The sequence below is a fragment of the Oncorhynchus clarkii genome, chromosome 15, assembly GCF_045791955.1.
Source record: "Oncorhynchus clarkii lewisi isolate Uvic-CL-2024 chromosome 15, UVic_Ocla_1.0, whole genome shotgun sequence".
Lineage (NCBI taxonomy): Eukaryota > Metazoa > Chordata > Actinopteri > Salmoniformes > Salmonidae > Oncorhynchus > Oncorhynchus clarkii.
This window is the reverse complement of record NC_092161.1, coordinates 7,324,022-7,342,347: the sequence shown is the minus strand read 5'-3', so window position 1 is coordinate 7,342,347 and position 18,326 is coordinate 7,324,022. Positions and strand designations below refer to the sequence as shown.

Sequence of the window (18,326 nt, the reverse complement as noted above, 5' to 3'; positions counted from 1 at the left end):
GTCCATTATCTCCCTTCAGGGCACAGTACCGTACCACTCCCATCAGGGCTCAGTACTGTCCGTTATCTCCCTTCAGGGCTCAGTATTGTCCATTATCTCCCTTCAGGGCTCAGTACTGTCCGTTATCTCCCTTCAGGGCTCAGTACTGTCCGTTATCTCCCTTCAGTGCTCAGTACTGTCCATTATCTCCCTTCAGGTCTCAGTACCGTACCACTCCCTTCAGGGCTCAGTTCTGCCCATTATCTCCCTTCAGGGCTCAGTACTGTCCATTATCTCCCTTCAGGGCTCAGTACTGTCCATTATCTCCCTTCAGGGCTCAGTACTGTCCATTATCTCCCTTCAGGGCACAGTACCGTACCACTCCCATCAGGGCTCAGTACTGTCCGTTATCTCCCTTCAGGGCTCAGTATTGTCCATTATCTCCCTTCAGGGCTCAGTACTGTCCGTTATCTCCCTTCAGGGCTCAGTACTGTCCGTTATCTCCCTTCAGTGCTCAGTACTGTCCATTATCTCCCTTCAGGTCTCAGTACCGTACCACTCCCTTCAGGGCTCAGTTCTGCCCATTATCTCCCTTCAGGGCTCAGTACTGTCCATTGTCTCCCTTCAGGGCTCAGTACTGTACCACTCCCTTCAGGGTTCAGTACTGCCCATTATCTCCCTTCAGGGCTTAGTACTGTCCATTATCTCCCTTCAGGGCTCAGTACTGCCCATTATCTCCCTTCAGGGCTCAGTACTGTCCATTGTCTCCCTTCGGGGCTCAGTACTGTACCACTCCCTTCAGGGCTCAGTACTGCCCATTATCTCCCTTCAGGGCTCAGTACTGTCCATTATCTCCCTTCAGGGCTCAGTACTGTACCACTCCCTTCAGGGCTCAGTACTGCCCATTATCTCCCTTCAGGGCTCAGTACTGTCCATTATCTCCCTTCAGGGCTCAGTACTGTACCACTTCCTTCAGGGCTCAGTACTGCCCATTCATTCCTTTCAATGCATGTGATCAAATATGAGGAGACACTGTCCATATAGACCTATTTTGCATGAATTGCGCCATGGCTAGGGACAAGACAGAGAGGCATTGCAATAACCAGCATGCATTGCACTATGGCTAGGGACAAGACAGAGGGGCATTGCAACATGGCTAACCAGCATGCATTGCACCATGGCTCGGGACAAGACAGAGAGGCATTGCAATAACCAGCATGCATTGCACTATGGCTAGGGACAAGACAGAGGGGCATTGCAACATGGCTAACCAGCATGCATTGCACCATGGCTAGGGACAAGACAGAGAGGCATTGCAACATGGCTAACCGGCATGAATTTGCACCATGGCTCTGGACAAGACAGAGAGGCATTGCAATAACCAGCATGCATTGCACTATGGCTAGGGACAAGACACAGAGGATTTAATACATAAAATATATGCCACTAAGCAGATGCTGTTATCCAAAGTAGTCTATATATTATATATGTGTGTGTCAGTGGAGGCTGCTGACGGGAGGACGGCACATGATAAAATCAGGAACGGAGCACATGGAACGGCATCAACATTCCCACTGATTCCACTCCAGTCATTACCACGAGCCCGTCCTCCCTAATTAAGGGGCCACCAACCTCCTCTGTGTGGAATAATGTGAAATGTACTTCCCTTTGAAAAAAGACTGAGAAAAATGAATTGGCGTACGTACGGGGAACCATTTCATTTTGAGAAAATGACTCGAGAAAGTACTTTCCATAAATATGACAATTTATGTCACATTAATTAATCTCTTATTCACATATCACTTCTAAACTGACAAATAAACATCAAATATACCTTCGACATATACATTAGCAGGGTTAATACATTAGCAGGGTTAATACATTAGCAGGGTTAATACATTAGCAGGGTTAATACATTAGCAGGGTTAATACATTAGCAGGGTTAATATATTAGCAGGGTTAATATATTAGCAGGGTTAATACATTAGCAGGGTTAATATATTAGTTTAATAAATTAGTTTCAAGCAATAGAGAATTTGCTTTGAGTACTGGTCTGTAGGGGCAAATGTGCAGTTTTGGGCAAATTCTCACATCCCTTTGATCAAAAGGCTTTTGTATGGCTGATGAAATGTGCTGAACATGAATCAGCTATGCCAGCCCCATATGTAAGGCTCCTCTTTACTTTCTGGCCTGTGTCATGGGACCTTCGCCTGCGCTTGACACAGCATCAGCTCTCACGCAACTCCCCTCTGATATTGCTTACAGTGTCACCCAGAGTGCTGTCAAGCCAACATTTGTTCAACACATTTGATATAGCAGTGGCTCCCTCATTGAACGTGGCTGCTGCCATACTGGCTGCTCCGTCAATGCGGCTGTTGCAACACGAAGAAGGTTTTGGGGCATCAAGTTAATTTGCATATTCTGGGTTCCTCCGTGCTACATTCTTTTGAGGAGGTTATCATTTGACACCCTACGATGTACCGGTACCATTTTCTGTGCAACCTCTCTATTAAAACATGTGTGTCCTCCAAGGTTTTATGTGACAAGGTGGATCTCTATCATTTTCTATGGCTGGCTGGTACCAGCACCACTGCACACACCTATCCCGTAGTTGGAAGTGGATCCTCTCTTGTGCCAAGTGCCATCGAAGAATACATGAATGTCTATGATGGCATCATCATCCTCCTTTAGCATCTCTGTTATGTCTGGGTCTATATCCTCCTCCTTCAGTAACTCTGTTATGTCTGGGTCTATATCCTCCTCCTCCTTCAGTAACTCTGTTATTTCTGGGTCTTATCCTCCTCCTCCTTCAGTAACTCTGTTATTTCTGGGTCTATATCCTCCTCCTCCTTCAGTATCTCTGTTATGTCTGGGTCTATATCCTCCTCCTCCTTCAGTATCTCTGTTATGTCTGGGTCTATATCCTCCTCCTCCTTCAGCATCTCTGCTCTTCTAATTATCTTTGCAGCACTCTCCAATGACTTCCTCCCTCTCTGAATCTCTGCAACTAAAGTGTGTGTGTGTGTGGGGGGGGGGGGGAGTAATTATTATTATTATGTCTGTTCGACATTACATTCATCACCGTAGGTCTGAATATCAGCATGTTACCCTGTGTAAATATCAGCATGTTCCCCTAAATATCAGAGTGGTACCCTAAATATCAGAGTGGTACCCTAAATATCAGAATGGTACCCTATATAAAAAATATCAGAATGTTACCCGAAACATCAGAATGTTACCCTAAATATCAGAATGTTACCCTAAATATCAGAATGTTACCCTAAACATCAGAATGTTACCCTAAATATCAGCTTGTTACCCTGTGTAAATATCAGCATGTTACCCTGTGTAAATATCAGCATGTTCCCCTAAATATCAGAGTGGTACCCTAAATATCAGAGTGGTACCCTAAATATCAGAATGGTACCCTATATAAAAATATCAGAATGTTACCCTAAACATCAGAATGTTACCCTAAATATCAGAATGTTACCCTAAATATCAGAATGTTACCCTAAATATCAGAATGTTACCCTAAATATCAGAATGTTACCCTAAATATTTGAATGTTACCCTAAATATCAGAATGTTACCCTAAATATCAGAATGTTACCCTAAATATCAGAATGTTACCCTAAACATCAGAATGTTACCCTAAATATCAGAATGTTACCCTAAATATCAGAATGTTACCCTAAATATCAGAATGTTACCCTAAATATCAGAATGTTACCCTAAATATCAGAATGTTACCCTAAATATTTGAATGTTACCCTAAATATCAGAATGTTACCCTAAATATCAGAATGTTACCCTAAATATCAGAATGTTACCCTAAATATCAGAATGTTACCCTAAATATTTGAATGTTACCCTAAATATCAGAATGTTACCCTAAATATCAAAATGTTACCCTAAATATCAGAATGTTACCCTAAATATCAGAATGCTACCCTAAATATTTGAATGTTACCCTAAATATCAGAATGTTACCCTAAATATCAGAATGTTACCCTAAATATCAGAATGTTACCCTAAATATCAGAATGTTACCCTAAATATTTGAATGTTACCCTAAATATCAGAATGTTACCCTAAATATCAGAATGTTACCCTAAATATCAGAATGTTACCCTAAATATCAGAATGTTACCCTAAATATCAGAATGTTACCCTATTTAAATATCAGCATATCAGCATGTATTTACTTAATATGAAGCTAATTTGTCAGTAATCACTGTAGACTACAGCCCTATGACACAGTAGACTACAGCCCTATGACACTGTAGACTACAGCCCTGTGACACTGTAGACTACAGCCCTGTGACACTGTAGACTACAGCCCTGTGACACTGTAGACTACAGCTCTATGACACTGTAGACTACAGCCCTGTGACACTGTAGACTACAGCCCTGTGACACAGTAGACTACAGCCCTGTGACACTGTAGACTACAGCCCTGTGACACAGTAGACTACAGCCCTGTGACACAGTAGACTACAGCCCTGTGACACAGTAGACTACAGCCCTGTGACACTGTAGACTACAGCCCTATGACACAGTAGGCTACAGCTCTATGACACAGTAGACTACAGCCCTATGACACAGTAGACTACAGCCTTATGACACAGTAGGCTACAGCTCTATGACACAGTAGACTACAGCCCTATGACACAGTAGACTACAGCCCTAAAACACAGTAGGCTACAGCCTTATGACACAGTAGGCTACAGCTCTATGACACAGTAGACTACAGCCCTGTGACACAGTAGACTACAGCCCTAAAACACAGTAGGCTACAGCTCTATGACACAGTAGACTACAACCCTATGACACAGTAGACTACAGCCCTATGACACAGTAGGCTACAGCTCTATGACACAGTAGACTACAGCCCTATGACACAGTAGACTACAGCCTTATGACACAGTAGGCTACAGCTCTATGACACAGTAGACTACAGCCCTATGACACAGTAGACTACAGCCCTAAAACACAGTAGGCTACAGCCTTATGACACAGTAGGCTACAGCTCTATGACACAGTAGACTACAGCCCTGTGACACAGTAGACTACAGCCCTAAAACACAGTAGACTACAGCCCTAAAACACAGTAGACTACAGCTCTATGACACAGTAGACTACAGCCCTAAAACACAGTAGACTACAGCCCTAAAACACAGTAGGCTACAGCTCTATGACACAGTAGACTACAGCCCTAAAACACAGTAGACTACAGCCCTAAAACACAGTAGGCTACAGCTCTATGACACAGTAGACTACAGCCCTGTGACACAGTAGACTACAGCCCTAAAACACAGTAGACTACAGCCCTGTGACACAGTAGACTACAGCCCTGTGACACAGTAGACTACAGCCCTAAAACACAGTAGACTACAGCCCTGTGACACAGTAGACTACAGCCCTGTGACACAGTAGACTACAGCCCTAAAACACAGTAGACTACAGCCCTAAAACACAGTAGGCTACAGCTCTATGACACAGTAGACTACAGCCCTGTGACACAGTAGACTACAGCCCTAAAACACAGTAGACTACAGCCCTGTGACACAGTAGACTACAGCCCTGTGACACAGTAGACTACAGCCCTAAAACACAGTAGACTACAGCCCTGTGACACAGTAGACTACAGCCCTGTGACACAGTAGACTACAGCCCTAAAACACAGTAGACTACAGCCCTAAAACACAGTAGGCTACAGCCTTATGACACAGTAGGCTACAGCTCTATGACACAGTAGACTACAGCTCTATGACACAGTAGACTACAGCCCTAAAACACAGTAGACTACAGCCCTAAAACACAGTAGACTACAGCTCTATGACACTGTAGGCCTAAGTGACAGTCTCGTTGTGTTGCTCTGGTTTATTCACTTTGAATACGTTTTGCCGGAGCCAGGAAATAAATATTATTTATACACAGCAAGTCACCTGACAATAACGTGCTACTATTCACCTGTCACTCTCCTGTCATGTCTCTGATATGAGCTGAGACGCAGGGAAGGAATCGCTAGGACTTTCACCATTTTCTTTAGAGTTGCATAACCAAGTACAGTTTTTTTGGGGGAACCATCCTGATATTTATATCAAATGCCACATCATCCCCTGGAGCACTCCTGCAGCCTGGAGGAAGTGTAAAAACTCTTACTAAATTCATCACGATCTCCTTCAGAATGACAGAATCCCTGGTTGGTGGGGTCTATGGTGGTTTTTAGTCCAGTGTTTAGACACGTAGGGGGAAATGGAATTCTGTACAATTTTGTTTTATTTGTGACATGTGGAATAAAAGCCACTGTTGGCTGGCTGCTGTCTGGTTGATTGCTGCCAGTTGTCTTCTTTATCTCAACCTCCTTGTCCTCGTCTACCTGTACGGCCTCAATCGGCTGATCAGGTAAATCTTTTCACTTCATTGTCTTTCTCGCATTGGCTAACTGAGATCGCCAATTTTTTTATTCACATACTGTAGGTATATTCTTTGAGATTTTCTCATTTTGTCTCTCTTTACATGGATACTTCGCAGGAGATATTTTCAAACAAGGAAGTGCTGCGCGACACGTGAGGTATTGTAACCAATCAGGTTGTCGGAAAGGGTATTTTAATGCCAGTAACCAATCGGATGTGAGGAAATTATTTTAAACATGTATTTATTTCACCTTTATTTAACCAGGTAGCGAGTCATCTTTCAGCACGAGCCTCTACGTCTACAAATGATATACCCATTTATGGACTAGCTATCGATATGCTCCGGAAAAATAAGCTTTTGAATGATATATGATTCAACATGGAAACTTTAAAAATAGCGTTAAAGCTCCACATGAAACATGCTAACAATAATGAAATATAGGCTAGGTGTAGTTGACGGATGAAATTATACAAATCAAGTATTTATATACATTATTGACGATTTAGTTGTACATTTTATGAAAGTAAGGAAGTGATAGTTCGAAAAACAGAAAATTGACAGATGGAAGCATAATCTTTCCTTTTTGCCTGTGGTGCCTGGCCTTCATAATGAATCTATGGTGTATCCAGACACACATATTAATTTAATGTTTAGATAATAATGATAATGACTCTATGGCGTACCCAGAAAGCGAAAGGTCCTTTGCACTAGTGGGTTGAGATAGCAGCAGTCTCCGGTCTGGATGGTCTTCTCCTGACCGTCCAGCTCTTTAGAGGAGTACTGTATCAAAAACAGGACAGCCTCTGAGATCATCATCTAGAAAAGAAAAGAAAGAGATTATTAACAAATAAGCATCCTTTCTTTAAAGAAAAATTCCACCCCTCCCCAAAAAAATCATCCCAAAATCTGATATTCATGTCTCCTCACTTTAAGGAAAACTCCACCCTAAACTATATTTTGGTATTTGTTTCATTAGTCCATTGTTGACACAGTCCCAACATGTTTTACTTGTCAGCAGTTAAGTTTTTAAGATATGTAACTTTTAAAATACAGAAATCATCCCTGTATGATGTATTTTGCTTCTTATGATGAACGTTTTGAGTTTTCATTTAAATGTGAAGTCAAAAATATCAGATGGCACACACACACACACACACACACACATCTCCTCTAAAACACTGTAACACACACACACACACACACACACACACACACACACATCTCCTCTAACACACTGTAACACACACACACACACACACACATCTCCTCTAACACACTGTAACACACTGTAACACACACACACACATCTCCCCTAACACACTGTAACACACTGTAACACACACACACACACATCTCCTCTAACACACTGTAACACACTGTAACACACACACACACATCTCCTCTAACACACTGTAACACACACACACACACATCTCCGCTATCACACTGTAACACACACACACACACACACACACACACATCTCCTCTAACACACTGTAGCACACACACACACACACACACATCTCCTCTAACACACTGTAACACACACACACACACACACACACACACATCTCCTCTAACACACTGTAACACACACACACACACACACACACATCTCCTCTAACACACTGTAACACACTGTAACACACACACACACATCTCCCCTAACACACTGTAACACACTGTAACACACACACACACACATCTCCTCTAACACACTGTAACACACTGTAACACACACACACACATCTCCTCTAACACACTGTAACACACACACACACACATCTCCGCTATCACACTGTAACACACACACACACACACACACACACACATCTCCTCTAACACACTGTAGCACACACACACACACACACACATCTCCTCTAACACACTGTAACACACACACACACACACACACACACACATCTCCTCTAACACACTGTAACACACACACACACACACACACACACACATCTCCTCTAACACACTGTAACACACTGTAACACACACACACACATCTCCCCTAACACACTGTAACACACTGTAACACACACACACACACATCTCCTCTAACACACTGTAACACACTGTAACACACACACACACATCTCCTCTAACACACTGTAACACACACACACACACATCTCCGCTATCACACTGTAACACACACACACACACACACACATCTCCTCTAACACACTGTAACACACACACACACACACACACATCTCCTCTAACACACCCTAACACACACACACACACATCCCACATCTCCTAAAATCAATCAATTGTATTGATCACATACACATATTTAGCAGATGTTATTGCAGGTGTAGTGAAATGCTTGTGTTTCTTAGCTCCAACAGTCCAGTAGTATCTAACAATTCAAACAATACACACAAATGTAAACAAATGGAATTAAGAAAATATAAATAGGACGAGCAATGTCGGAGTGGCATTGACTAAAATACTGTGGAGTACAGTATATACATATGAGATTAGTAAAACAGCCTGTAAACATCATTAAACTGACTAGTGTTCCATTATTAAAGTGCCCTGTGTTCCATTATTAAAGGGACTAGTGTTCCATTATTAAAGAGACCAGTGTTCCATTATTAAAGTGACCAGTGTTCCATTATTAAAGAGACTAGTGTTCCATTATTAAAGTGACCAGTGTTCCATTATTAAAGGGACCAGTGTTCCATTATTAAAGTGACCAGTGTTCCATTGTTAAAGTGACCAGTGTTCCATTATTAAAGTGACCAGTGTTCCATTATTAAAGGGACCAGTGTTCCATTATTAAAGTGACCAGTGTTCCATTGTTAAAGTGACCAGTGTTCCATTATTAAAGTGACCAGTGTTCCATTGTTAAAGTGACCAGTGTTCCATTATTAAAGTGCCCTGTTTTCCATTATTAAAGTGACCAGTGTTCCATTATTAAAGGGACCAGTGTTCCATTATTAAAGTGACCAGTGTTCCATTGTTAAAGTGACCAGTGTTCCATTATTAAAGTGCCCTGTGTTCCATTATTAAAGTGACCAGTGTTCCATTGTTAAAGTGACCAGTGTTCCATTATTAAAGTGACCAGTGTTCCATTGTTAAAGTGACCAGTGTTCCATTATTAAAGTGCCCTGTTTTCCATTATTAAAGTGACCAGTGTTCCATTATTAAAGGGACCAGTGTTCCATTATTAAAGTGACCAGTGTTCCATTGTTAAAGTGACCAGTGTTCCATTATTAAAGTGCCCTGTGCTCCATTATTAAAGTGACCAGTGTTCCATTATTAAAGTGACTAGTGTTCCATTATTAAAGTGACTAGTGTTCCATTATTAAAGAGACTAGTGTTCCATTATTAAAGTGGCTAGTGTTCCATTATTAAAGAGACTAGTGTTCCATTATTAAAGAGATTAGTGTTCCATTATTAAAGTAACTAGTGTTCCATTATTAAAGTAACCAGTGATTCCATGTCTATGTACATAGGGCAGCAGCCTCTGAGGTGCAGGGTTGAGGAACTGGGTGGCAGCTGACTAGTAATAACTTTGAAACAGACTGATTGCCTTGAGATAGAAGCTGTTTTTCAGTCTCTCCGTCCAAGCTTTGATGCAGCTGTACTGACCTCGCCTTCTAGATGATAGCAGGGTGAACAGGCCGTGGCTCGATTGGTTGACGTCCTTGATGATATGTTTGGCCTTCCTGTGACATCGGGTGCTGTAAGTGTCCTGATGGGCAGGCAGTGTGCCCCCGGTGATGCGTTGGGCTTATCGCACCACCCGCTGGAGAGCCTTGCGGTTGTGGGCAGTCCAGTTGCCATATCAGGCGGTGATACAGCCCGACAGGATGCTCCCAATGGTGCATCTGTAAAAGTTTGTGAGGATCTTAGGTGACAAACCAAATTTCTTCAGCCTCCTGAGATTGAAGAGGTGCTGTTGCACCTTCTTCACCACACTGTCTGTGTGGGTGGACCATTTCAGATTGTCAGTGATGTGCACGCTGAGGAACTTGAAGCTTTTCACCTTCTCCACTGAAACCCTCTCGATGTGGATGGAGGCGCACTCCCTCTGCTGTCTCCTGAAGTCCCCGATCAGCTCCTTAATATTGTTGACGTTGAGGAAGAGGTTATTTTCCTGGCACCACTCTGCCAGGGCCCTCACCTCCTCCCTGTAGGCTGTTTCGTCATTGTTGGTTAATCAGGCTTACTACTAATGGGTCATCTGCAAACTTGATGATTGAGTGGCCACGCAGTCATGGGTGAACAGGGAGTACGGGGAGTACAGGAGGGGGCTGAGCACGCACCCTTGAGGTGCCCCTGTGTTGAGGATCAGCATTACTGGAGGTGTCGTTTCCTACCTTCACCACCTGGGGGGCGGCCCGTCAGGAAGTCCAGGACCCAGTTGCACAGGGCGGGTTTCAGACCCAGTACCCGAGCTTAATGATGAACTTGGAGGGTACTATGGTGCTGAAGGCTGAGCTATAATCAATGAACTGCATTCTAACATACATTTTCCAATCAGTTATGGAACCAATTGCTCTATATGGTAGTGAAGTATGGTATCCGCTCTCTAATAATGAATTTACCAAATGGAAGAAACATCCAATCGAATTACTGCATGCAGAGTTTTGCAAAACTTTACTGCACATGTACATTTACATGTGCATTTACTGCAAAACTTTATAACACATGTAGAGCAGAATTGGGCCAAAACCCTCCTCATTCAAATAGATAAAAGAGCACTCAAACGTTACAACCATCTAAAAACAATTGACCCCAAAACATTTCATCACACAGTTCCACAATGTCAAGAGATGAAACAAGAGAGGAGTCCCCTCAGCCAGCTGATTCTGAGGCTCAGTTCACCAACCCAAACCAACCCCATAGAGCCTCAGGACAGCACTCAGAAAATCTGGCCCAAACATATCATCACAAGGCAAAAATAAAAATATATCACCTATTGGAAAGACACATCTAAGTAAACTTCAATGCTATTTGTCTCTAAACAAACAGTATATGGTGGCAGACTATCTGACCACTGTGACTGATAGAAAACTGAGGAAAACACTGACTAGGTACAGACTCAGTTAGCACAGTCTGGCCATAGAGACCGGTCGTCACAGACAAACCTGGCTGCCCAGAGAGAACAGGCTGTGCACACTCTGCTCTAGGAGAGATGTAGAGACGGAGCTGCATTTCTGTTACAAGGTGACAAATACTCAGACCTAAGATAATCTTTCTTTCCGAAAACTATCATTGAGTACAAAGAATTTGAAACTATTAAAGCTGAAGAAGAAATCAAATATTTATTGGGTGAAAAGCCAAATATGTGTCCTCCTGCCACAACCTGAGGGACAGCCAGTGAAAAGTGCAATGTAATGTCCATAATATTTCCAATTTAGTTTTGTTTTGTCTTTCATACCATGTCATGTGTCTTCTCAGTCATGTTGAGACTGGTCTACTACCAGGTCATGTGCTTTCTCAGTCAGGTTGAGACTGGTCTACTACCAGGTCATGTGTCTTCTCAGTCATGTTGAGACTGGTCTACTACCAGGTCATGTGTCTTCTCAGTCATGTTGAGACTGGTCTACTACCAGGTCATGTGTCTTCTCAGTCAGGTTGAGACTGGTCTACTACCAGGTCATGTGTCTTCTCAGTCAGGTTGAGACTGGTCTACGACCAGGTCATGTGTCTTCTCAGTCAGGTTGAGACTGGTCTACTACCAGGTCATGTGTCTTCTCAGTCAGGTTGAGACTGGTCTACTACCAGGTCATGTGTCTTCTCAGTCAGGTTGAGACTGGTCTACTACCAGGTCATGTGTCTTCTCAGTCAGGTTGAGACTGGTCTACTACCAGGTCATGTGTCTTCTCAGTCAGGTTGAGACTGGTCTACTACCAGGTCATGTGTCTTCTCAGTCAGGTTGAGACTGGTCTACTACCAGGTCATGTGTCTTCTCAGTCAGGTTGAGACTTGTCTACTACCAGGTCATGTGTCTTCTCAGTCAGGTTGAGACTGGTCTACTACCAGGTCATGTGTCTTCTCAGTCAGGTTGAGACTGGTCTACTACCAGGTCATGTGTCTTCTCAGTCAGGTTGAGACTGGTCTACTACCAGGTCATGTGTCTTCTCAGTCAGGTTGAGACTGGTCTACTACCAGGTCATGTGTCTTCTCAGTCATGTTGAGACTGGTCTACTACCAGGTCATGTGTCTTCTCAGTCAGGTTGAGACTGGTCTACTACCAGGTCATGTGTCTTCTCAGTCAGGTTGAGACTGGTCTACTACCAGGTCATGTGTCTTCTCAGTCATGTTGAGACTTGTCTACGACCAGGTCATGTGTCTTCTCAGTCAGGTTGAGACTGGTCTACTACCAGGTCATGTGTCTTCTCAGTCAGGTTGAGACTGGTCTACTACCAGGTCATGTGTCTTCTCAGTCAGGTTGAGACTGGTCTACTACCAGGTCATGTGTCTTCTCAGTCAGGTTGAGACTGGTCGACTACCAGGTCATGTGTCTTCTCAGTCAAGTTGAGACTGGTCTACTACCAGGTCATGTGTCTTCTCAGTCAGGTTGAGACTGGTCTACTACCAGGTCATGTGTCTTCTCAGTCAGGTTGAGACTGGTCTACTACCAGGTCATGTGTCTTCTCAGTCATGTTGAGACTGGTCTACTACCAGGTCATGTGCTTTCTCAGTCAGGTTGAGACTGGTCGACTACCAGGTCATGTGTCTTCTCAGTCAGGTTGAGACGGGTCTACTACCAGGTCATGTGCTTTCTCAGTCAGGTTGAGACTGGTCGACTACCAGGTCATGCGTATTCTCAGTCAGGTTGAGACTGGTCGACTACCAGGTCAGGCGTCTTCTCAGTCAGGTTGAGACGGGTCTACTACCAGGTCATGCGTCTTCTCAGTCAGGTTGAGACTGGTCTACTACCAGGTCATGTGTCTTCTCAGTCAAGTTGAGACTGGTCTACTACCAGGTCATGTGTCTTCTCAGTCATGTTGAGACTTGTCTACGACCAGGTCATGTGTCTTCTCAGTCAGGTTGAGACTGGTCTACTACCAGGTCATGTGTCTTCTCAGTCAGGTTGAGACTGGTCTACTACCAGGTCATGTGTCTTCTCAGTCAGGTTGAGACTGGTCTACTACCAGGTCATGTGTCTTCTCAGTCAGGTTGAGACTGGTCGACTACCAGGTCATGTGTCTTCTCAGTCAAGTTGAGACTGGTCTACTACCAGGTCATGTGTCTTCTCAGTCAGGTTGAGACTGGTCTACTACCAGGTCATGTGTCTTCTCAGTCAGGTTGAGACTGGTCTACTACCAGGTCATGTGTCTTCTCAGTCATGTTGAGACTGGTCTACTACCAGGTCATGTGCTTTCTCAGTCAGGTTGAGACTGGCCGACTACCAGGTCATGTGTCTTCTCAGTCAGGTTGAGACGGGTCTACTACCAGGTCATGTGCTTTCTCAGTCAGGTTGAGACTGGTCGACTACCAGGTCATGCGTATTCTCAGTCAGGTTGAGACTGGTCGACTACCAGGTCAGGCGTCTTCTCAGTCAGGTTGAGACGGGTCTACTACCAGGTCATGCGTCTTCTCAGTCAGGTTGAGACTGGTCTACTACCAGGTCATGTGTCTTCTCAGTCAAGTTGAGAATGGTCTACTACCAGGTCATGTGTCTTCTCAGTCAAGTTGAGACTTGTCTACTACCAGGTCATGTGTCTTCTCAGTCAGGTTGAGACTGGTCTACTACCAGGTCATGTGTCTTCTCAGTCAAGTTGAGACTGGTCTACTACCAGGCCATGTGTCTTCTCAGTCAGGTTGAGACTGGTCTACTACCAGGTCATGTGTCTTCTCAGTCATGTTGAGACTGGTCTACTACCAGGTCATGTGTCTTCTCAGTCAGGTTGAGACTGGTCTACTACCAGGTCATGTGTCTTCTCAGTCAGGTTGAGACTGGTCTACTACCAGGTCATGTGTCTTCTCAGTCAGGTTGAGACTGGTCTACTACTATTGCTTTAATGTATTATTATTCTCATTAATATTGTTGTTGTAGTTGCTGATAATGGTAATCCCAGTATTACTGCTGTTGATCACACCATTTTTTGTTAAATGTATACTTTGACAATGAGAGAGACAGAGAGACAGACAGAGAGAGAACCTAAGGTCTGATGCATCAGGTCCAAGTTGAGGATACAGTGATATAGATCCTTCCTCACCCTCCTCCTCATCTTCCTCCTCTCTATGTAAGGCAGGGGAACAGAACAGCCCAGGGTCTTGCTGAGGACCACGGCCACCAGAATCTAGGTTACACACATTGAGATCCACACTCAATTCCAACTAAACCACTTCAGCAAGATGTCATACTGTACGTGCTTCATTTTGTCACATTATTTTTTTCCTCTTGACATAAATAGATAATAATGGTGTATAGTATATTGAAGAATAAAATTCATGAGGACACAGAAGCTTATACTGTAGCAGATACTCGGGGCGGCAGGGTAGCCTATTGGTTAGAGCGTTGGACTAGTAAACGGAAGGTTCCAAGTTCAAACCCCCAAGGTACAAATCTGATGTTCTGCCCCTGAACAGGCAGTTAACCCACTGTTCCTAGGCCGTCACTGAAAATAAGAATTTGTCCAGTAAGTTGTTTTTTTGTGGTATCTGTACGTGACTTAACTATTGATATTTTTGCCAACTTTTACTTCACTACATTCCTAAAGAAAATAATGTACTTTTTACTCCTTACATTTTCCTTGACAGCCAAAAGTACTCGTTACATTTTGACAGGAAAATTGTCCAATTCACTCACTTATCAAGAGAACATCCCTGGTCATCCCTACTGCCTCTGATCTGGTGGACTCCTTAAACAGAGAACATCCCTGGTCATCCCTACTGCCTCTGATCTGGAGGACTCACTAAACAGAGAACATCCCTGGTCATCCCTACTGCCTCTGATCTGGTGGACTCACTAAACAGAGAACATCCCTGGTCATCCCTACTGCCTCTGATCTGGTGGACTCACTAAACAGAGAACATCCCTGGTCATTCCTACTGCCTCTGATCTGGTGGACTCACTAAACAGAGAACATCCCTGGTCATCCCTACTGCCTCTGATCTGGAGGACTCACTAAACAGAGAACATCCCTGGTCATCCCTACTGCCTCTGATCTGGCGGACTCACTAAACAGAGAACATCCCTGGTCATCTCTACTGCCTCTGATCTGGGGGACTCACTAAACAGAGAACATATCTGGTCATCCCTACTGCCTCTGATCTGGCGGACTCACTAAACAGAGAACATCCCTGGTCATCCCTACTGCCTCTGATCTGGAGGACTCACTAAACAGAGAACATCCTTGGTCATCCCTACTGCCTCTGATCTGGCGGACTCACTAAACAGAGAACATCCCTGGTCATCCCTACTGCCTCTGATCTGGAGGACTCACTAAACAGAGAACATCCTTGGTCATCCCTACTGCCTCTGATCTGGCGGACTCACTAAACAGAGAACATCCCTGGTCATCCCTACTGCCTCTGATCTGGAGGACTCACTAAACACGGAACATCCCTGGTCATCCCTATTGCCTCTGATCTGGAGGACTCACTAAACAGAGAACATCCCTACTGCCTCTGATCTGGCGGACTCACTAAACAGAGAACATCCCTGGTCATCCCTACTGCCTCTGATCTGGAGGACTCACTAAACAGAGAACATCTCTGGTCATCTCTACTGCCTCTGATCTGGGGGACTCCCTAAACAGAGAACATCCCTGGTCATCCCTACTGCTTCTGATCAGGCGGACTCACTAAACACAAAATGCTTAGTTTGTAAATTATGTCTGAGCGCTGGAGCGTGCCCCTGGCTATCTGTAAATTATGTCTAGAGTGTTGGAATGTGCCCCTGGCTATTTGTCAATACAAAAACACTTAATGATGGTGCTGTCTGGTTTGCTAAATATACGGAATTTGAAGCGGCTTATACTTTAACTTTTGATACTTAAGTGTATAATTTTAGACTTTTACTCAAGTAGTATTTTACTGGGTGACTTTCATTTTTACTTGAGTCATTATCTATTAAGTTATCTTTTCATTTTAATCAAGTATGACAATGAAGTACATTTTCCACCACTGGGAAAGTGGTATATATGCTATCCAATGATGTTGAATCATCGTTATGCGTCATCTACTATACAATCTACTATACATCTACTATACATCTACTATACAATCTACTATACAATCTACTATACAATCTACTATACATCTACTATACAATCTACTATACATCTACTATACATCTACTATACAATCTACTATACAATCTACTATACAATCTACTATACATCTACTATACATCTACTATACAATCTACTATACATCTACTATACATCTACTATACAATCTACTATACAATCTACTATACATCTACTATACAATCTACTATACATCTACTATACAATCTACTATACATCTACTATGCAATCTACTATACATCTACTATACCATCTACTATACATCTACTATACAATCTACTATACAATCTACTATACATCTACTATACAATCTACTATACATCTACTATACAATCTACTATACATCTACTATACAATCTACTATACAATCTACTATACATCTACTATACAATCTACTATACATCTACTATACATCTACTATACATCTACTATACAATCTACTATGCATCTACTATACAATCTACTATACATATACTATACAATCTACTATACATCTACTATACAATCTACTATACATCTACTATACATCTACTATACAATCTACTATACATCTACTATACAATCTACTATACAATCTACTATACAATCTACTATACATCTACTATACATCTACTATACAATCTACTATACAATCTACTATACAATCTACTATACAATCTACTATACATCTACTATACATCTACTATACATCTACTATACAATCTACTGTACATCTACTATACATCTACTGTACATCTACTATACAATCTACTATACATCTACTATACAATCTACTATACAATCTACTATACAATCTACTATACATCTACTATACATCTACTATACAATCTACTATACATCTACTATACAATCTACTATACAATCTACTATACAATCTACTATACATCTACTATACATCTACTATACATCTACTATACAATCTACTATACATCTACTATACATCTACTATACAATCTACTATACATCTACTATACAATCCGTCATTATCACAGGCCTTAATGGTACTCAATGACATAACACGTCATGACACAGGTTATAACCATGTCATATGTCATAACACGTCATGACACAGGTCATAACCATGTCATATGTCATAACACGTCATGACACAGGTCATAGCCATGTCATATGTCATAACGGCTGACACAGGTCATAACCATGTCATATGTCATAACACGTCATGACACAGGTCATAACCATGTCATATGTCATAACACGTCATGACACAGGTCATAGCCATGTCATATGTCATAACGGCTGACACAGGTCATAACCATGTCATATGTCATAACACGTCATGACACAGGTCATAACCATGTAATATGTCATAACACGTCATGACACAGGTCATAGCCATGTCATATGTCATAACGGCTGACACAGGTCATAGCCATGTCATATGTCATAACGGCTGACACAGGTCATAGCCATGTCATATGTCATAACGGCTGACATAACACGTCATGACACAGGTCATAGCCATGTCATATGTCATAACGGCTGACACAGGTCATAGCCATGTCATATGTCATAACGGCTGACACAGGTCATAGCCATGTCATATGTCATAACGGCTGTCATAACACATCATGACACAGGTTATAACCATGTCATATGTCATAACGGCTGACACAGGTCATAGCCATGTCATATGTCATAAAGGCTGACATAACACGTCATGACACAGGTCAT

General features: G+C 42.7%; 1 protein-coding gene across 1 annotated transcript in view; it reads right to left on the bottom strand.

Annotated features, from left to right (window-relative positions):
- Positions 1 to 18,326, bottom strand: part of LOC139366662 (phospholipid phosphatase-related protein type 5-like) — an 85,880-nt gene that overhangs the window by 37,699 nt on the left and 29,855 nt on the right. Inside the window, exon 2 of the mRNA XM_071104341.1 lies at positions 7,086 to 7,218. Within this exon, the coding sequence (XP_070960442.1) occupies positions 7,086 to 7,218 (133 nt within the window). The remainder of the gene's footprint in view (positions 1 to 7,085; positions 7,219 to 18,326) is intronic.